General features: G+C 39.1%; 1 protein-coding gene across 1 annotated transcript; it reads left to right on the top strand.

Moving 5' to 3' along the window:
• The first annotated feature begins 330 nt into the window (after nucleotides 1-330).
• Nucleotides 331-15311, top strand: LOC103767267 (arylsulfatase D). Its single transcript, XM_018070996.2, is given in 11 exon segments — nucleotides 331-855; nucleotides 7381-7530; nucleotides 8775-8896; nucleotides 9821-9943; nucleotides 11385-11498; nucleotides 11501-11807; nucleotides 12521-12657; nucleotides 12871-13005; nucleotides 13444-13606; nucleotides 14287-14408; nucleotides 14848-15311. Coding segments are annotated over 11 exon segments (1746 nt in total). The 5' UTR covers nucleotides 331-850; the 3' UTR covers nucleotides 15216-15311.
• Nucleotides 15312-16829: the final 1518 nt, after the last annotated feature.

Raw genomic sequence — 16829 nt, forward strand, 5'->3', positions numbered from 1 at the left:
ATGATGCTGTGAATACCATTGTAATTATCAGGGTCTGGTTAATAAGCTCTGTTTTCTCCTCCTTGCCATGGTATTTTGTATTAATATTTATTTTGGCCTCCAAACAAGAATATGTCTACACCAAGAACCTCTATCCTGTTTTTTACCTTTCTTTGAATAAAGCCCTTATTCTGTGGATTACAGCACAACACTTTTATACCCCCTTTTAAAATCACCATAAGCACACATGGCCAGTAAAAAGTGGAGTTCAGCGCCCCTATGGGACTGTAAAGACACATGGCAAGCCAGTCTGTGCAACCACATCTGTATTAGTACTGGCACAGGAGAGAACTTATAAACAGTGGAACTATGATAACATACCAGGGAATTACCAGGCTGCTAGAACTGGCATGCACACACCAACATGACAGCACAACTATTGATTTTTGATTTCAAGGGGGCTGGTTGGCTCACCCTCTGCATTAGCCACGGCTCTCCCACTTCCGTCCAGAGGGTGGTTTTCCACACGGCGTGATGTAGCCAAGGGTCTCACTGCCTGGGATTTATGTACTTTCAGTTGCTGCTAAAGCTCTTCTATTTGCCTTGGCTGTTGGAGCAGCGTACTTCAAGCTTCTGCTTTAGAGCTCTTCCTTATTCAGCACTTGTTACCAGGAGAAGGCAGGGAAGCCCGCCCCTGCAGCAGGCGAGATGAAATGAGTGCCTTTGCCCAGATTTTAAAGGAGACCGACACCTGCCAATTACTCCGATATGACTATACAGCTGTGTTTTTGATAACCCCTCCTTGGAAGCAAAGATCAGAAAGCCTGAGGTGAAGAGGGAAGTAAGAACAAAGCTCCTGCAGAGAGTAAGCATGGAGTAAGTAAAAGATTAGGGGTTTCTTTGGGTTTTTGGTCATTTGGGGTTTTGTTGTCGGTGTTGCACAAAACTAAAATCCCACTTCCCCAAAAAAACTCCTCGCCTTTGTTTTTCTTTCGGGGAGGACTTTTTCTTCCTTTCTTTATACAAAACTGACCCATCTTTTGGGCAGGGAGTGAACTTGCCATAGCTTGCCGCCAAGCACTTTTGCCTGGGACAGTGGGGCTCGAGGTGGGAGTGACTGCCTAGGCCAGCGCTTTCCCAGGCAGATTCCAGCCCATTTTCCAGGAGGAGGTACTGGGAAGTTGCACAGGATCAGTGAACTCTGCCCCTCAGAGCTCCACACTCCCTGGGGGGTGGTGTCCTGCCTCTGCTCTTGCTCCCTCCCATCCTCCCCTGCTGAGCTGTCGCCCTCACTTGCCAGTGGAGCTGGTCCAGCAGGTCATAAACATCAAAAACAATGTGTGAGCAGGCTTAGAGTGTGTGATGGGGGAATCAGCAGTGTACGATAATTAACAAGCCCTGCTTTCCTTCCCCTTTTAGTGTTTCAAGCCAAACTCCAGTTTTTGGAGGCGCTTTTTTTTTCTCCTGTGAATTTACAGGGATAAATACAAAGCATGATTTGCCCCGCATTTGCTTGGCTATGTTCTTCACAATTCCTCTTGCAGCCACGCCCATAGTTGCTGCTCTTTTGATCTCATTTATCTGCCCTCTTTCTGTCTCTGATTTTCCAGCCATGTGTTTTGCTCTTGTCCTGGCTGTAAGGAAAGGTGGCTGTTTCTAGATGAGTAGTTTAAAGCCAGAAGGCAAAATTAGAGCATTTAGACCAGGTAAATGCTTATCATAATGTGAAAATGCATGAGCTAATTTTCAGCCTAGAGCAAGACCATCCATCCCCTTCTGCCTTTGCTCTGAAGGCAGGATGCTGCTGTGCAGCAGCAAAGCCAGAACATAGTGACCATAATAAAATAAAAAATTTGGGTTACTTGCCATGTGAGTATTGCTTACTGACAATGCACAACACTAAGTGGTAATATAATGATGTAGTCATGGTACCAGATAACAAGTATTGATATTATTCAAGTCAGTAAGAGCTACATCCCCCCAGTAAGTGCTCTTGCAGCTGGCACCTGGAGAGTGCAGAATGGAAAGGGAAAAAAAGACAGACTACTGATCATCTCCTGATTCTGGCATCTGTCTTTCTTGCAAGGCCATCCCTTAAATTATGTGCCTTAGTGCCTTTTCTAGCTTACCAGCAGCAAGCTCTAAGCAAGTGACTGCACTCACATGAGTTTTTGTTTTCTTGTTTTATTCATTCCCTACTTGTTGTCTTTCCTCTCCTGAACATCTGTATACCTAGAAGCTATGGAAGAGAGAAAAGGTCAACAAGATGGAACAGTATGTGGCATATAGTATGTGGCATGTGCTTCCCCCAGAGCCATAATGCAAGCTGACATTAGCATTTTTAATTACATTTTAATATACTGTTTAATGAAGTGAAGCTGTTGAATAGCAAGTTTTTATAGAAGGTGAAAAGCAAGTGTTTATTTTTAGTCAACAACTAAGCAGAAAGAGACTTCAATATACCACCTGTAAATATTTATATATATATTTAATAATTATAATTCACTTTTGTTATATTTAAATAAATGCTTAAAAGTTTGGGGTTTTGTTCTGGTTTTGCATCAGGGTGTAAATAATTTCTTTCAGTATCTGAAGTTAGACGAAGAAAACAAGAAGGCAAATTATTTTGCTGTGTCCAATTACAGGCTTTTAGCACAATTGACAAGAGTTTATTCCAAATTTCTCTGTTGGAACTGGACCTCCCTTAACATTTTTAAGAATGAAAAATTCCTTTCAACTCTGGTGGATTCCCAGTGAGTGGTGGTAATGCCAGTCTTCTGCGGATAAGGGTGAAACATGGGATATGCCTGGCTTCAATAAATATTTTCGTCATGAGCAGAAATTTTTGAAGTGGGGGTATGTCTTTTTTATTCTCTGTAAGTTTTGTCTTTTTTTTCTTCACTGTCAGATATCAAGAAGGATTAACTCTAATCTGGGAATATATTCAATAAGTGAAATATTTGAAGGATGGGGGAACTACCTGAAGCCAAGCTGCAGGGGAAGAAGGAGCTTGTTGTCTAGCAGTTTCAGGTTTGCAGTTTGCTTTCTGTAAAGCAAAGCTGAAAAAAAACCAGAGTCTGCACAAGGCAGCTGGCTAAAAAAAGTTATATATCAGTATTTGGAGTTGTTACCAATCTATTTTGAGTTAGGTCCACCTACTTCAGCCACTTAATAAACCCAGCAAAAGCTTCTTTTGCTAAATCTCTTCAAGTGACTGTTGAGGCAGCTTCAGACTTTGTGGCATTCCTGGCAAGTGGAATGAATTGCACTGCAAGTTGATTAAGTCTTTATTAGTAGTTGGCAAATTTGGAGAAAGAAGTGGTAGAGCAGTCACGTGTAGTATCAGCTGCCGAAGAGACTAAGTTTTGGATAAGGTTTACAGATAATCAACATTATTTAACTAGGGGCAATGTGTCCACACAAATTTGTTCTGGCCAGTTTCTGCTGTTTGTGCAGAAAACATCACATCACCTTATTTGCTCTTATTTTACAGATTTGCTCTTATTTTACAGGAATGTTTAGGCTGAATTATTAGAGTCCTATGACCTTTTATGTAGAGGTATTAGACTGAATGATCGATGCTGTGTACTTCTGGTTGTAAAAGAAATAATGATGTTTTTAGTTAATAATAATGACATTTGAGAACACTTCAGCTGAAATTCAGTAGTAACAGCAATCAATAATTGGCTTAAGAATAATCAGGTCTATAAGACTAGGAAATCCATGGTTGCCTCTGGTGATTCTTCGTCTGGGAAGACTTCTAGTGAGAATATAACTCGGTATCATTCAGGGCCCCTTTTGTCTGTGCAAGAACTAATCAATCCACAGAATTAGTATTTTAAGATTACTTTTGGGTGATACGCAACAAAATTTATATAGTAGGGAGAATTATTAGTATTAAAACAAAAAGCAGTCTTGAAATAAAAAAGGAATGTTTTGATGAGAAGCAGCTTCTTCAAGGCAAGGGCAGTTTTCTCCAGCTTGTTTGAACTCTTAAGGTAAGAATCTTAAAATTAGCTTTAATTGAGCTCCTTTAGGTAGCTCTAAAAAAGCTGTCCCATAACTTATGTTTCTTTAGAATACTTTTCTTTTTTTCACTTAAGGTACACAGTCATGATTATATTGCACTCGGCTTGGTAACCTGACTGAATAATAAATAGCCTTGCTTGCAGAAAGAGTAGCTCCCTTTGTTTCTCTGCACAGATTTCTGCACTAATTAGTCATTTACTGTATTGTTTTTGACTGAGCTTTTGTTATCTCAGAATAAAATATATTTTTCCACTCTTGAATTATTTTTATATGGTTCTCTGCCATCTTCTCCAGTTCTTGAACTTCACTTTTAAATAGTACACTTTTGTTCAGTACACAGTTTGAACCCATATCTGCGAGGTAAAATCATAGTCATTTAGGTTAGAAAAGACCTCAAAGATTGAGTCTAACTGTTACCCTAACACTGTCCTTAAGTGTCACATCTACACATCTTTTAAATACTTCTAGGGATGGTGAGTCCACCACTTCCCTGAGCAGCCTGTTCCAATGCTTCACAACCCTCACTGTGAAGAAATTTTTCCTAATATCCAGTCCAAACCTCCCATGGTACAACTTGAGGTCCTTTCCTCTTATCCTTTCACTTGTTGATTGATCACTACAACCTCCTTTCGGGTAGCTGTAGAGAGCTATAGGGTCTCCCTTGTAAAAGGATAGAAGGATTGATTGAACTTTTTTTTTTTTACATCTGACATCACATTGCTGACTATGCTCAATTCGTTGCTTTCTATAAGCTTAATTTATTTTCAGGATTGGACTGCTACCTTACATGGCCATTGCTGCCATTCTATTCAGGTGAGAAGCTTCTGGCTTCTCCTTTAATGTATTTGCTTGTACTTGGAAGAATTAAAATTATTTTGTTTGAATTGAATAACTTTTTTTTCCCTGAAGCAACCCGGGGCTCAGAGGAAAGCAACCCCTGAAGCAACCCTTTTCCTGATACTTCATTTGCTTCAAGTTTTTGTTGTTCCTTTCTTTACCCTCATTTAGGAAATTAAACTCCATTAAAAATCACGTCATCATTGTTTCCCCCTCCCTTTTTTTTAATCTCTCCCTGACTGTGGGCTCCACAGTCCTAAAGCTGTCTCTCCCTTTGTAAAAACTCTCACAGAAGTAGTCTAAGGTGCGAGGCTCTTGCACAGATACAGCTTCCCTGTAAAATCTTGAAGGAGCAGATTTCTTGAATAGAAGGGTGCTATCATTTCATAATGCTGTCATTCTCTAAGTGTGCATTGAGTACAGCAGTATCACCTTAGAAAACAATTCCAAAGCAAACATAGGTACCATGTTTTATAGTTTAGTAGGTATTTTTCAACATCTGATTGCCTGTGCCAATAGCTTCTATTTTATCCTCTGAAGATCATTGCGGGAGCTCAGTTATGGTGTGCATATTACATCTTGTAAACAAAAGTTACATAATAGTTGCCTGTATTTTCCTAATGCTTTGCACTTAGCTGATTCATTAAGCAGATGTTGTAAAGTCCCTTAGTAATACTAGCTGACAAATGTTTGTGGGGTTTTTTTAATATCTTCATGTTTTTAAGCAAGGAGATCTATCTCAAGTGGAAACCTCTTGCTATGACTCTAATATGATTATTTCCAGAAATAGTATTCTAGGTAATTCTAAAAAGGTTTATATATGTATATGTGTATGTATCTATATGTATGTTGTGTACTCTATTCTCTTTCCCTATGGCTTTCAAGGTTTATTGGTGTTTAGCAAATAAATATACTTTCAGTCTCCCTCAGTGTATTGCTGAAAGATGATCACTTTGAGGCCTGACTATGGTTATTTTATAATGTACAATAATGCTACAGCTTAGGATATGGACTTGGAACTGTAAGCAGTATGTTAACTGAGATGGAATTTGTCCTTGACAAATTAATCCACAAACAGGATTATCACAGGGATCAGAAAGTATATCACAGGGATCAGAAAGTATCCAGCACTTAAGTATGAGAAAACCAAGTGCTAGCATTGGACTGCAGACATAAGTAAAAGCAGATTTCATAATTTGCTTTTTTCTTTTACCCCATTTTTCTTTTTTTTAACAGGACAGGCAGAGCTGGAGAGCACTACTCTTGTCCTCATCTTGGAAAGAAGAATGCCTGAGTGACTGAAATGGGCTGTCAGGGTCCTTTTTGAGACCTTCCCAATGCAGCTTTAACTGAATGTATTGGCACTCTGAAAGGATTGACTATGCCAGTGTTAGGATTCACTATGCCAGTGTTATGCCCTGAAACTCTTAAGAGATACAACACTGGCAAACAGAAAAGTCTCCTTTCCTTAAAATGAATATTCCTTGTAGAGATGGAAATAGCCCACAGCGCATCTCATGCAATCTTTCACCACAATTCTGTACATCACTGTTGTAATTTAGTAGTAGAATGCACAAAAAGACCCCAAAGAACTGGAATTGTGCTATTGGATAATAAAATTCCCATAGCCACTGGTTAATTATTTACAATTGGGTGATGACAGTCATGTTTATAGATAATCCGATGTGTTGTGTTTGCCTGTCAGAGGAGATGGTTACTAATTCATTCAAAAACATGTTTTTGCAGAGAAGATCTTTCCATCAATATGGCAAATCCTGAAAGGATTTGCAGGAGCTGTCTGTCTTTTCTAGAGGTTTGCTGCTGCCCCATGTCTTGCAAAGTTAGTACATATTGCAATGATAACTGAAAATATCAAACCAGGATTAGGTTTTAAGGCTATTGATGAGCCATATTTAATTGGAGAAACACATTCTAGGCATATTTATATGAAAATTCTGGTATGTATGTGTAAAAATGTAAATCCTAGGTTTTTTGCACCAGATATTTATTATAGTTGATGATGGTATGGGGCCTGGTTGGCATCTTACAATGGCAGAAGAGGAGATGGCTTCAAGTTCAGGTGTTCTTGATTTGTAAGGGAAGTATTGTTTACGTTTTTCCACTTCCCTTCCAAATTAAAATTAAAACTGCTTTACTCACTGGAGACAAGACATTCAAAAAAATGCCAGAGTGACTGTGGAACATAACCTGAATTTTCATAGAATTTGTGAAACTTGGAAACACTAACTGTTCTCAGCTCCTAGAAGTTTTTGATACATTTTGAAACCTATGCAACTGATTCAAAATGAAAATTCCTGAGCCAAATTAATGACAGGGTTTCTTGTCTTTCTATAGAAAGGCTGCTGTGGCCTCAGTGACTAGAGTTATTTCAGTTGTTGAGATGGAAGAAGTGAAACTGGAAGTAAAATTCTGTTCCTCTGCTTCCCTCTGAAAGTGTGACTGGTCAATAAAGTTTCCCAATACTCTCCAACACTTACAAATTATGCATATAAAAAGTAATTTTTTGTGTTTCAGGAGGTACCTCCTAATATCATTGACTTCATGTTTATTCTGGAACACATTTGGCTTCAGTGCAGCTGTGGACTCTAAACCCAACATACTTCTGTTTCTGGCTGATGATCTTGGCATTGGAGATATAGGTTGTTATGGGAACAATTCCATAAGGTAAAATATTTCATACAATATATTTAACACTATAGAATACCTATCCTGGGGAATTAAGCCTAATTATTAAAAAAAAAAAAAAAAAGAAAGAAATGTTCTTAATCTATTAATCCAAGACTGTAGTAATTGTGTATCTAAGTACTTGTATATATGTGCATAGTATTGGGGCCTAAATAAACAATGTGATGTGAAGAAAAGAAGTATAATATTTTCATTTTGTTTTTAAGTTTGTTCTGGGAATCCCTTTCCCCTTGACCTCAAAATGTGCCAACTCCTCAACCACTTGTTTTTGTACTACAGTTACTGTTTTCTCTTCTTCTCATGCATGAATTTCTTCGTTCCTTTCCATGCATAGTTAAGCCTTACACTATTCACCCAGTGCCTTTCCAGAATCCCTCATACACTTGTTTGCTGCCTTCTCCAAAACACTACAAGCCAGACTCACATGGACTGACCCACATGAGTTATTACATGATTATGTGCATTAGAAGCTAGTGATTACATTCCTTAAAAATTAAAGAGGCAAAGCAGGAGTGAACATACATCAGGGGCACATCTTACGAGCCTCGTGTTGTGTTCTCCAAGTGGAGCTCAGATGTTTTGTTGGCATGCTCTGAGTGCATCTCTCTCACATGGTGTTGGTGGGGTTATACAGAGATATGGGAATGTGCTTGTGGGACTCTGTTGTGCTTCTCTGCCAGGAGTGAGGTCTCTCACTCTTCATGGTGTTGTAGTTCACTCATCCGGAAGAGCTGAGCTCCCATACAGGTGTACCTGTGTAAAGATATCAACCTATTATGATATAAATAGCATGATTTAAAAACAAGGAACAGAAAGTCCTGGTTTAAAGAGCTCCAGACACCCTGGGGAGATGCTCTGGCTCAATGAATTGTGAAACTTAGGGTCCAAATGCTCTGGCAAAAGCGATCTGTTGAAAGTACTGAAATAGAAAAATATCAGTCTTTCTTAGATAATCTATTTTAAAACTATTTTAGTTTTATCTTCAAACTAAACAGTTCCAACAATGCCTAAATGTCTTTGCAGTGTTGCCAGGTGCATTCTAAGACTGTGTTTCAAGAATGGATTCTCCAGTGGCTACAACCCACTTCACCCACTGTATCAAACTTGTTACTATACCAGTCTTGGAGTATTAAAGACTTTTTGGAGGGGAGGGGGCAGCTGTTTAAAAACTTTGGTTCTTGACAATTTATTTTGCTTCTCTTAAACTTGTAACTGTTTTTTAGGACCCCAAACATTGACCGCTTGGCAAGAGAAGGAGTGAAGCTTACTCAACACATTGCTGCAGCTTCGCTTTGCACTCCGAGCAGAGCAGCTTTCCTCACTGGCAGATACCCCATTAGATCAGGTTTGGCCCATTTTGAATTACAAATTTCTTTGCCTGGTGCTGAGAAGCTACAATAGCCAATAAGTACTGGAATAGGAGAACTGAGGCTATTTTCTCAACCTGAGACAGAAAATGCACTGTTAGATGCCCAAAGTCTCTTTCCAGCTGACAGAGCTTTAGCCTTACTTTATAGGATGTAGAAGATTTAAATAATGAAAATAAATAGGTATGGAGAAATCCAACAGCAGTAATATCTGTCACTTCCTTACTGCAACACAGCCTGGGGTGCAATCTGCCAGAATCCCTCTTGATGGTTATGGTTATAAGTAAGGGTTTAAAACGGGGTTCTCAAGAGAAATAGGCAAGTTCATTGCCAACATGTTGCACAAAGTCAAAAAGCTCCAGTGAAAATGGAGATTGGATTCACTCCCCACCTTTCTAAGGTGCCTTATGGAGAACTTTATAGATATTAATCTCTCACTAGGTGGTATATAGGAAAATTAGATACCTACTTTTTAGAACTAAGTGCAAACTCAAGTGTGTATGTTTGGTGAACTGTCTCCTGCCTAGCATGATACAGCATCCCTCTGAGTTAGGGAAATGCAACTGTTATCTCCTAGTTTAGACTGTTATTCACAGATACTCAGAAAGTCAGAAAATAAAATTTACTATATACAATCACCATTGATTTATTATCAATTTGATGTCAAAACTGGTGTCAAGCAATATTTGTGTTGCAATACAACTCCTGAGTACCTGAAGTGCCTAAGGCACACTATTGATAATGGGATGTGACTGCCTACCAGACATGCTTTGCTTTATATCTCATGAGGAACTCTGCTGGCTTGAGGTTGAGCTCCTGATGCAAAGATTGGCAGGAGCAGCCCAGGCTCTGTCAGCAGGGATAAAAAGGCTCACAGGACTGACCACAGCAATTTCCATCAGGGATGGCATCCAGCAACAGGTACCGAGCGCTGCAGTGGAACGCTGGGTCAGGAGGGCTCCCTGCTAATGAGACAACATTTGCCAGGCTGCTGCAGCAACAAGGCTACACCACTGGACTGATAGGTAAGGGAAAATGTTTTACCATGACCTTGAAGAATGAACTAGTTATATGAAGGGAATTTAGGGATTGTTTTATCATGGAATGGTCTGTTAGTCACAGATACAAATCCTCTCCAAAAGGTTGAGGGGGTGAAAATCCCCATGTTTTGAAAGAAGACTAAAAATACTGCAGTTTTAACACGATGGTAATGCCTGTACAAGCTACCCAAAACAGGAAGAATGAAAAACTGTCTCATAATTATAATGGTGAACATTTATTTTACTTGTGAGAGTTTTATTAACATAGAGACTGCTCCAAACAAAATAATGTCTTTAAGTATTTTGTCTGCCTTTAGGAGGCAAGAGGCAGAGAAACAAAAGAGAAAGGGAGAGAAAGGAGCAAAGTTTGTACCACAGAGCAGATCACAAAGCACAAGCACCTCACAGATGAGGCTGTTGAGTCCCAGAGACATGATACGGTGGCTGTTTCCTCAGATGAAGCCAAACTGCAAAGGTGTCAGGGAAACACTGTCCCACAACACCTTCCTATCTGTGACTTTGATCAGACACAACAGTTTCAAGATTCGTTGTTCTTTTGCCAAATATCTCTAAAATCAACTGGCAAAATTTCTTTTCCCTTTCATTCACTTTTTTTCCTGTCACATTTTATTGTGACAGGCACTCCATGATGGATCCCTTCACATAAATGGGTAGATAGGGTAAGCACTGTGTCCTTTAAAATCGGGTGATTTAGGGCCAGCTGTGCCAAATGCATCATCATTTCCAAGTGCTAGAAATAGATGTGGCGGCATTGAACCACAAGCTTTTTGGCTGTCTCTGTAATCAGCTGGCAATCACATAACTCGGCAAACCAAGGGTCTTTTGATTCAGCACACTTTCAAAGCAGACAACAGCTTCTTTTTATGTTTTGGGCGGGGATAGAGTAAGACATTGGTTTACAGCTTTTTCTCTTTTCGTGTGGAGTACGGACATGCTTGAGACATTCTCTTCCTGAGTCTGGTGATCAAAATGTTTGTCAACATTGCCCAAAAGTTTACTGGATCTTTCGGTTATATCTTCTATATGTTAATCTATGAATTGAAAGTTTGGAAGGGAGCATAATAAAGCCATCACCAAGTTAGAGTACATTAATTCTTTGGTCCTCACTGAAAGATAATGAAATCCTATCCTTATGTGACCCTTGTCACCCCAGTAGTTGAGAATCTCACAAATTTATCTGTTTATTGCCTGACCACTTAGGGGTCACCCGTTACAGTATCATGTTCACCTGATCAGGCACTGGTTTCACTCAGCATCCTTGTGCATGAGGAGAATGCACGGACATTTTGTGGAAAAACTGAGTGACTCGCCTAATTCCCAAAGAGAGGCTGACACTGTTACCTTGAGCTCCTTTTGAGTTGTTCACCGCAATGTTCTAATTTCTTTCATGCTTTAAAACCTTCAGGAAAGTGGCATCAAGGTGTAAACTGTGAATCCTTCAATGATCACTGTCACCATCCTCTCAATCATGGGTTTGACTACTTTTATGGAATGCCTTTAACACTTCGAAACAACTGTCAAAAAATAGACCTCCAGACCTGGATGCAACCCTTCAAGCTAAGCTTTGGCTTTACAGTCAGATAATTACCCTTGCTGTGCTCACTCTTACTGCTGGAAAACTGACTGGTTTGATTTCCATCCGCTGGAAGACAATTGCCTGTGTTACTTTGGTGGGCAGCCTTTTCTTCATTTCTTGGTATTCCAGTTATGGCTTTGTGCAGTATTGGAACTGTATCCTGATGAGGAACCACGATGTCACTGAGCAGCCAATGAGGTTAGAGAGGACTGCTTTCCTCACGCTGAAGGAGGCAATATCATTTATCAAAAGGTCTGTACTTTTCTGTAAAGGAGCTGGGATGTGCTGGGCACTTTAGGAATAGAGTTTTTCTCACTAGTAACTATAACTGTATCATGAGAACTGCTTATTTCTACACTTCATTCTACAAGCCTCATTTGTGTTCTTTTTCATAAACCTTACAAAATACTGAGATAAAATGTGTCTGATGCATGAAATTATTACATGTTAAAATATCAAAACACTTGAAGTCTATTTTTATGGATTGAAAAGGAAGCCAAGTAAGGTTGTTCAGTTTCTAGATTCAAGTTTTTCCTGCACAGCTTTCTATATTTTTTGCACCAAATGTCTTAAAGTACAGGGAAAGTAACTACTCTTCTACTTTGCGAAAACAAACATAATGAAAATTATAGGTGGCCATCTTAAAAAAGCCACACGAGTATTAAAGTAAACATGAGACTGTATCCAGTTGTATTTAATTAAAAAGTCAACAGAGTTAAGCATCTGATTTATTTAAGCACTGTGCAAATTCTATGCCTGGGTACACACTGGAAATTGAAAATGATCAGTCTGAAAAGGATCTTTCTTGCCCACATTTCATGTAAAAAGAGAACTCATCTGTGATCAGTGAGGATGTGCTAGATGTGAGTATAGTCTATACCCAGTGTCTGTGTCTGTGCATAGATATGAAATCTTTCAAAATATTCCAAACACACACAAAAAATATTTTTTTTTTTGTTCTTAAGAAACAGGCAAGGACCATTCCTACTCTTTGTTTCCTTTTTACATGTTCACACCCCCCTCTTTACCACGGCAAAATTTCTTGGGAAGAGCTGTCATGGTTTATATGGAGACAATGTAGAAGAAATGGACTGGATGGTGGGTAAGTATTCTTCATGAAGGATATGTTTCAGACACATACAGCTGTATATTTTAAAGCAGAAAAACTTATAAGGCCAAAATACTTACAGAAATGTAAGCTATCAAAAACTTCTTATGGGGCACTGTGAAAGATTATTATTGAAACATTTTAAGTGTGTCTTGTTCTTTCCAATTTGTTGATAGAAACCTTGCTGTCTGTCTTCTTAAATTTAAGGAAAAATTCTGGATTTGCTTGATGAAGAAGGTTTGAAAAATCATACATTCACATACTTTGCCTCTGATCATGGAGGACACTTGGAGGCTCAGAATGGGTCTGCCCAGCTAGGTGGCTGGAATGGTATTTATAAAGGTAGGAAAATCACTGTAACTTTGTATGAAGGTTAAAATCGGAAACAAGGAATTTGCTTGGATGAAGCCAGCAAAGCTGGAATGAGTTGCATTTTTAGCTTGAAATATAACCGAATAGAGTAAGGGCACGTTGTGTCAGGACTGGTTGCAACAATTTATTCTTTGTATCTTTTTATATTCCACCCAAAATCAGTGATTGACATAAATTCCAAATGGTCTTTCTGGTCTAAGAGGATCTCACTCTTTACCTCTTGCTCAGCCCTTTCTTCTGTGAACTATGTGAAATACGAAGTATGTGAAGTCCAAAGAAAGCAAAGAGTTGAATCTGTTGGATAAGCAATGTATTCCTGCATCTCTTTCTGTGCACTCATATGAAACAAGCCAATGAAGAGGTTTGTGTTTGCCTCTGAGTTCCATGTGTTGATTCATTTTACTGCAGGCGGAAAAGGCATGGGAGGCTGGGAAGGAGGGATCAGTGTGCCAGGAATATTTAGGTGGCCAGGAGTACTACCTGCAGGCACAGTTATAGATGAACCTACAAGTCTTATGGATATTTATCCCACAGTAGTTCATCTGGCTGGAGGAATACTGCCACACGACAGGTATGGAGGTGTTTACCACTGGAGAGCTAATGACTAAAAATTGACTGTTTCTTATCATCCTTGGAGATCCCACAAATGCTCCTTTGCCTAAAGCCTAGCCTGAGATTTTAAACAAGTGAGTAAACTCTCACAGATATACACACATAGGCATGCATGTGGCCAGAGCAGTTGTTCCTTCCAAAGACCTGGTACCGGTTTCAAACACAGGTTCAGCCTCATTCAGGAAAGATTTGGTGGCTGAGGTTGTGTTGGCACCAATTGACTTGATTTACAGACACTTACAAGTACCTCCTAAGTTTGTTAAACCCATCTTGCTCAACAGATTTCTTTAAGTTCCCTTGAAAGTCACAAAATGTTAACAGTTATGTGATCACTATTGATTTAAGGAATAAATTACTTCTTTCTGCAAGACCGAGCTCTAAATATTGTTTATGTTCTGCTAAATGAAATCAGTTGAGCCAGACATTACAAGAAATAAAATAAATAAACTGAAAAAAAAAGCTAAAAAATCTAGGTATGTAAATATTGGTTTGGCAGTCTGCTGGCTGCTCTAAATCTATGACCAAATTATTCTGTATGCTCCCTCAAGCACTAGCACAGCCAATGCAAAAGCAGTCCTAAGTATGCAGTTCACTGTCAGGTTTGCCCCTGCCTGACTGTGCTTCTCTCCATTACATTAGGGTGATTGATGGACAAAACTTGCTGCCTTTACTGCAAGGAAGAGCTCAAAAGTCAGATCATGAGTTTCTATTTCACTATTGTGGGTCCTACTTGCATGCAGTGCGGTGGCACCAAAAGGACAGTAAGTATAAATGTTTGTTCCATGGTAACCGCAAAACATGATTTTTTTCCTCTTGCTAATTGACAAGTTTCTTGTGTGACTGTTGTTTTTCAGTACTGAGATTCTTGAAATGGTTATGCATGACATATCACTGACTAGCTAGCCAGAGATGTCTTAAAGCAATGAAGTTTTTGTAAGTAACAAAGGGAGTGCCTTAAAGTGGGATGAGAATACAGGCACTGGAACTCCCACACCGGAAATTCAATGTGGTTTTTTTCATATTTATAGAGTTTTCCACCTTCAAAGTCAGTAGCTACACAGATAATCTGATTTGTGGTATTGAGGGTGCCAGGGTGTGTGAGAAGAGGTCTCCTTAGTAAATAGCTCTATTCCTATTGCTTCAGGGAACTTTCCGGTTTTTTCTATGGTCTTGTAGTTGTGCCATAACATTTCTTTCCAGGTGGAGCTATCTGGAAGGCTCATTTTGTGACTCCAGTCTTTCATCCACCTGGAGCTAGAGCTTGTTATGGAAAAAAAAATTGCCCGTGTTTTGGGGAAGGTGTGACCCACCATGACCCTCCATTGCTGTTTGATCTCTCACGAGACCCTTCTGAAGCCAAACCTCTCTCGGCTGACACTGAGCCCCTCTTTGACACTGTCATAAGGACGATTGGAAGAGCCATCGAAGAGCATCACAGGACACTGACTCCAGTCCCAGAGCAGCTCTCTGTGTACAACGTGGTGTGGAAGCCGTGGCTGCAGCCATGCTGTGGGACATTCCCATTCTGCTGGTGTGATAAGGAAGGAGACAGCACACGAATTCTGTGAGGTGTGTGTTCTAGTGACATGTTCTGTGGCACTGAGTCCTCTGCTGACAAAGCTCTCAGATAATAATTGTGTTATTTCTTTCTCTGGGAAGCAAAGTGGATGAAAATAAAGAAAAAAAAAAAAGCAATGTCAATCAGAAGTTTTCCCTTTCATTCTTTGCCACTGTGAAAGGTTTAAGGAAGTCCTGGTTTTGCAGTCTCATGTGTAAGAGAAAACTGTAGAGGTACATGCCTAATCTCTGACTAGAGATTATGCCTGCTCAAAGAAGACAGTTGGAGAATGCTGCAGAGAGCCTAGTGTACAGTGCTGAGCAGGCAGCAGTAAGAAATGCTAGGTTCACATAAAACTCTAGATGTTTGCAGTTGTGCCTCTGTAGTACACAAATCATGGTTGCACTCTATCCAAACATAGTAGTTTGAGTTGTTACTGCTTCCTGTACTGCTCTGTTGTCTCTGTAGAAACATTGTTGGGATGCTGAACAACACTTGAGATGGAGTGAATCTGATTTAGCAAGGGAGTGTCCTCAAGTTGTGAACTTGTGATCTGAAGCTTTAGCTGGGTAAAAATTACCTACATAACAGACATTGTGAAGTACAAAATGTTGACATGCAGTATACCTCTGCAAAAGTTACAAAAAAGAGAGAAGCGTTTTTCTCTTCAGAAAGAGGTTCTGTTGCATACTAATTTGGCAAAAGCAATTTTATTGCATTTAAGATACTAATAAAAATGTTTTGGATTAATAGTTGGCACTGTTTCAATGCGAGTCCTAGAAAAACAAGGTTCATCTGAGTATTGGAGAAAAAAAATATTCAGTAGCAGTATACATATTTTTACCAACTATAACTTGTATAAAGAGATCATGCCAATACTAGTTAAAAAACCCACAAAATAAACAAAAACTAAAAAAAAAAAAAAAAAAAAAAACCAAAAAAAAAAAAAAAAAAAAAAAAAAAAAACAAAAAAAAAAAAAAACCAAAAAAAAACCCTACAGTGCTGTGACCCTAGCCTGAATTTCTAAGAAGACAACTTTGCACTGCATTTTGCAATGAAATTACACAGATTTTAGGGCTTTGAAATGTATTAATGGCTGTATTTTTGCACGAGTAGACGAAGTCAGAATTCATCATAAGCCTCCTGCTATAATTCTAGATAAACTGGTGGTTGAATTTAGTAAATGGAAAAAGGTTATTGTAGTTGGTTTGTTGTTTTGCTTCCCCATCAAATATCCCTGCAAACAGTTTACTTGTTCAGCTAGTTTAGTTGGCTAACACTTTTCTTCTTATCTCTTAGTGATTTTTTTCCGAAGTGGGGCGTAGAAATGATTTTACGAAATTTTGTATGTCATTTCAATATTTATGTTTTTCACTACTCTAAGTTCCCTTAGAAAACTTGTCAAAGAGAAAAGGGACTAAATAAATGCCAGTGATTGCTTTTAGTACTCAGAGTGCAAAAAGCCAGAAAGAAAACATCAGTATAAAGCACACGGTGACTCAAGTTTTTACTGGCAGAGAATTTGCTTGTGTGAACAGGGAGTAAACAGCAGCTTCCTGTGCTCAGGCACAGTGAAAAACTGGTTAGCTGAAGAGCAGGAAATACTGCAGGGCTCAAACTGCA

The sequence above is a fragment of the Manacus vitellinus genome, unplaced genomic scaffold (genome assembly GCF_001715985.3).
Source record: "Manacus vitellinus isolate BGI_N305 unplaced genomic scaffold, ASM171598v3 scaffold_2_pilon, whole genome shotgun sequence".
Taxonomy (NCBI): domain Eukaryota; kingdom Metazoa; phylum Chordata; class Aves; order Passeriformes; family Pipridae; genus Manacus; species Manacus vitellinus.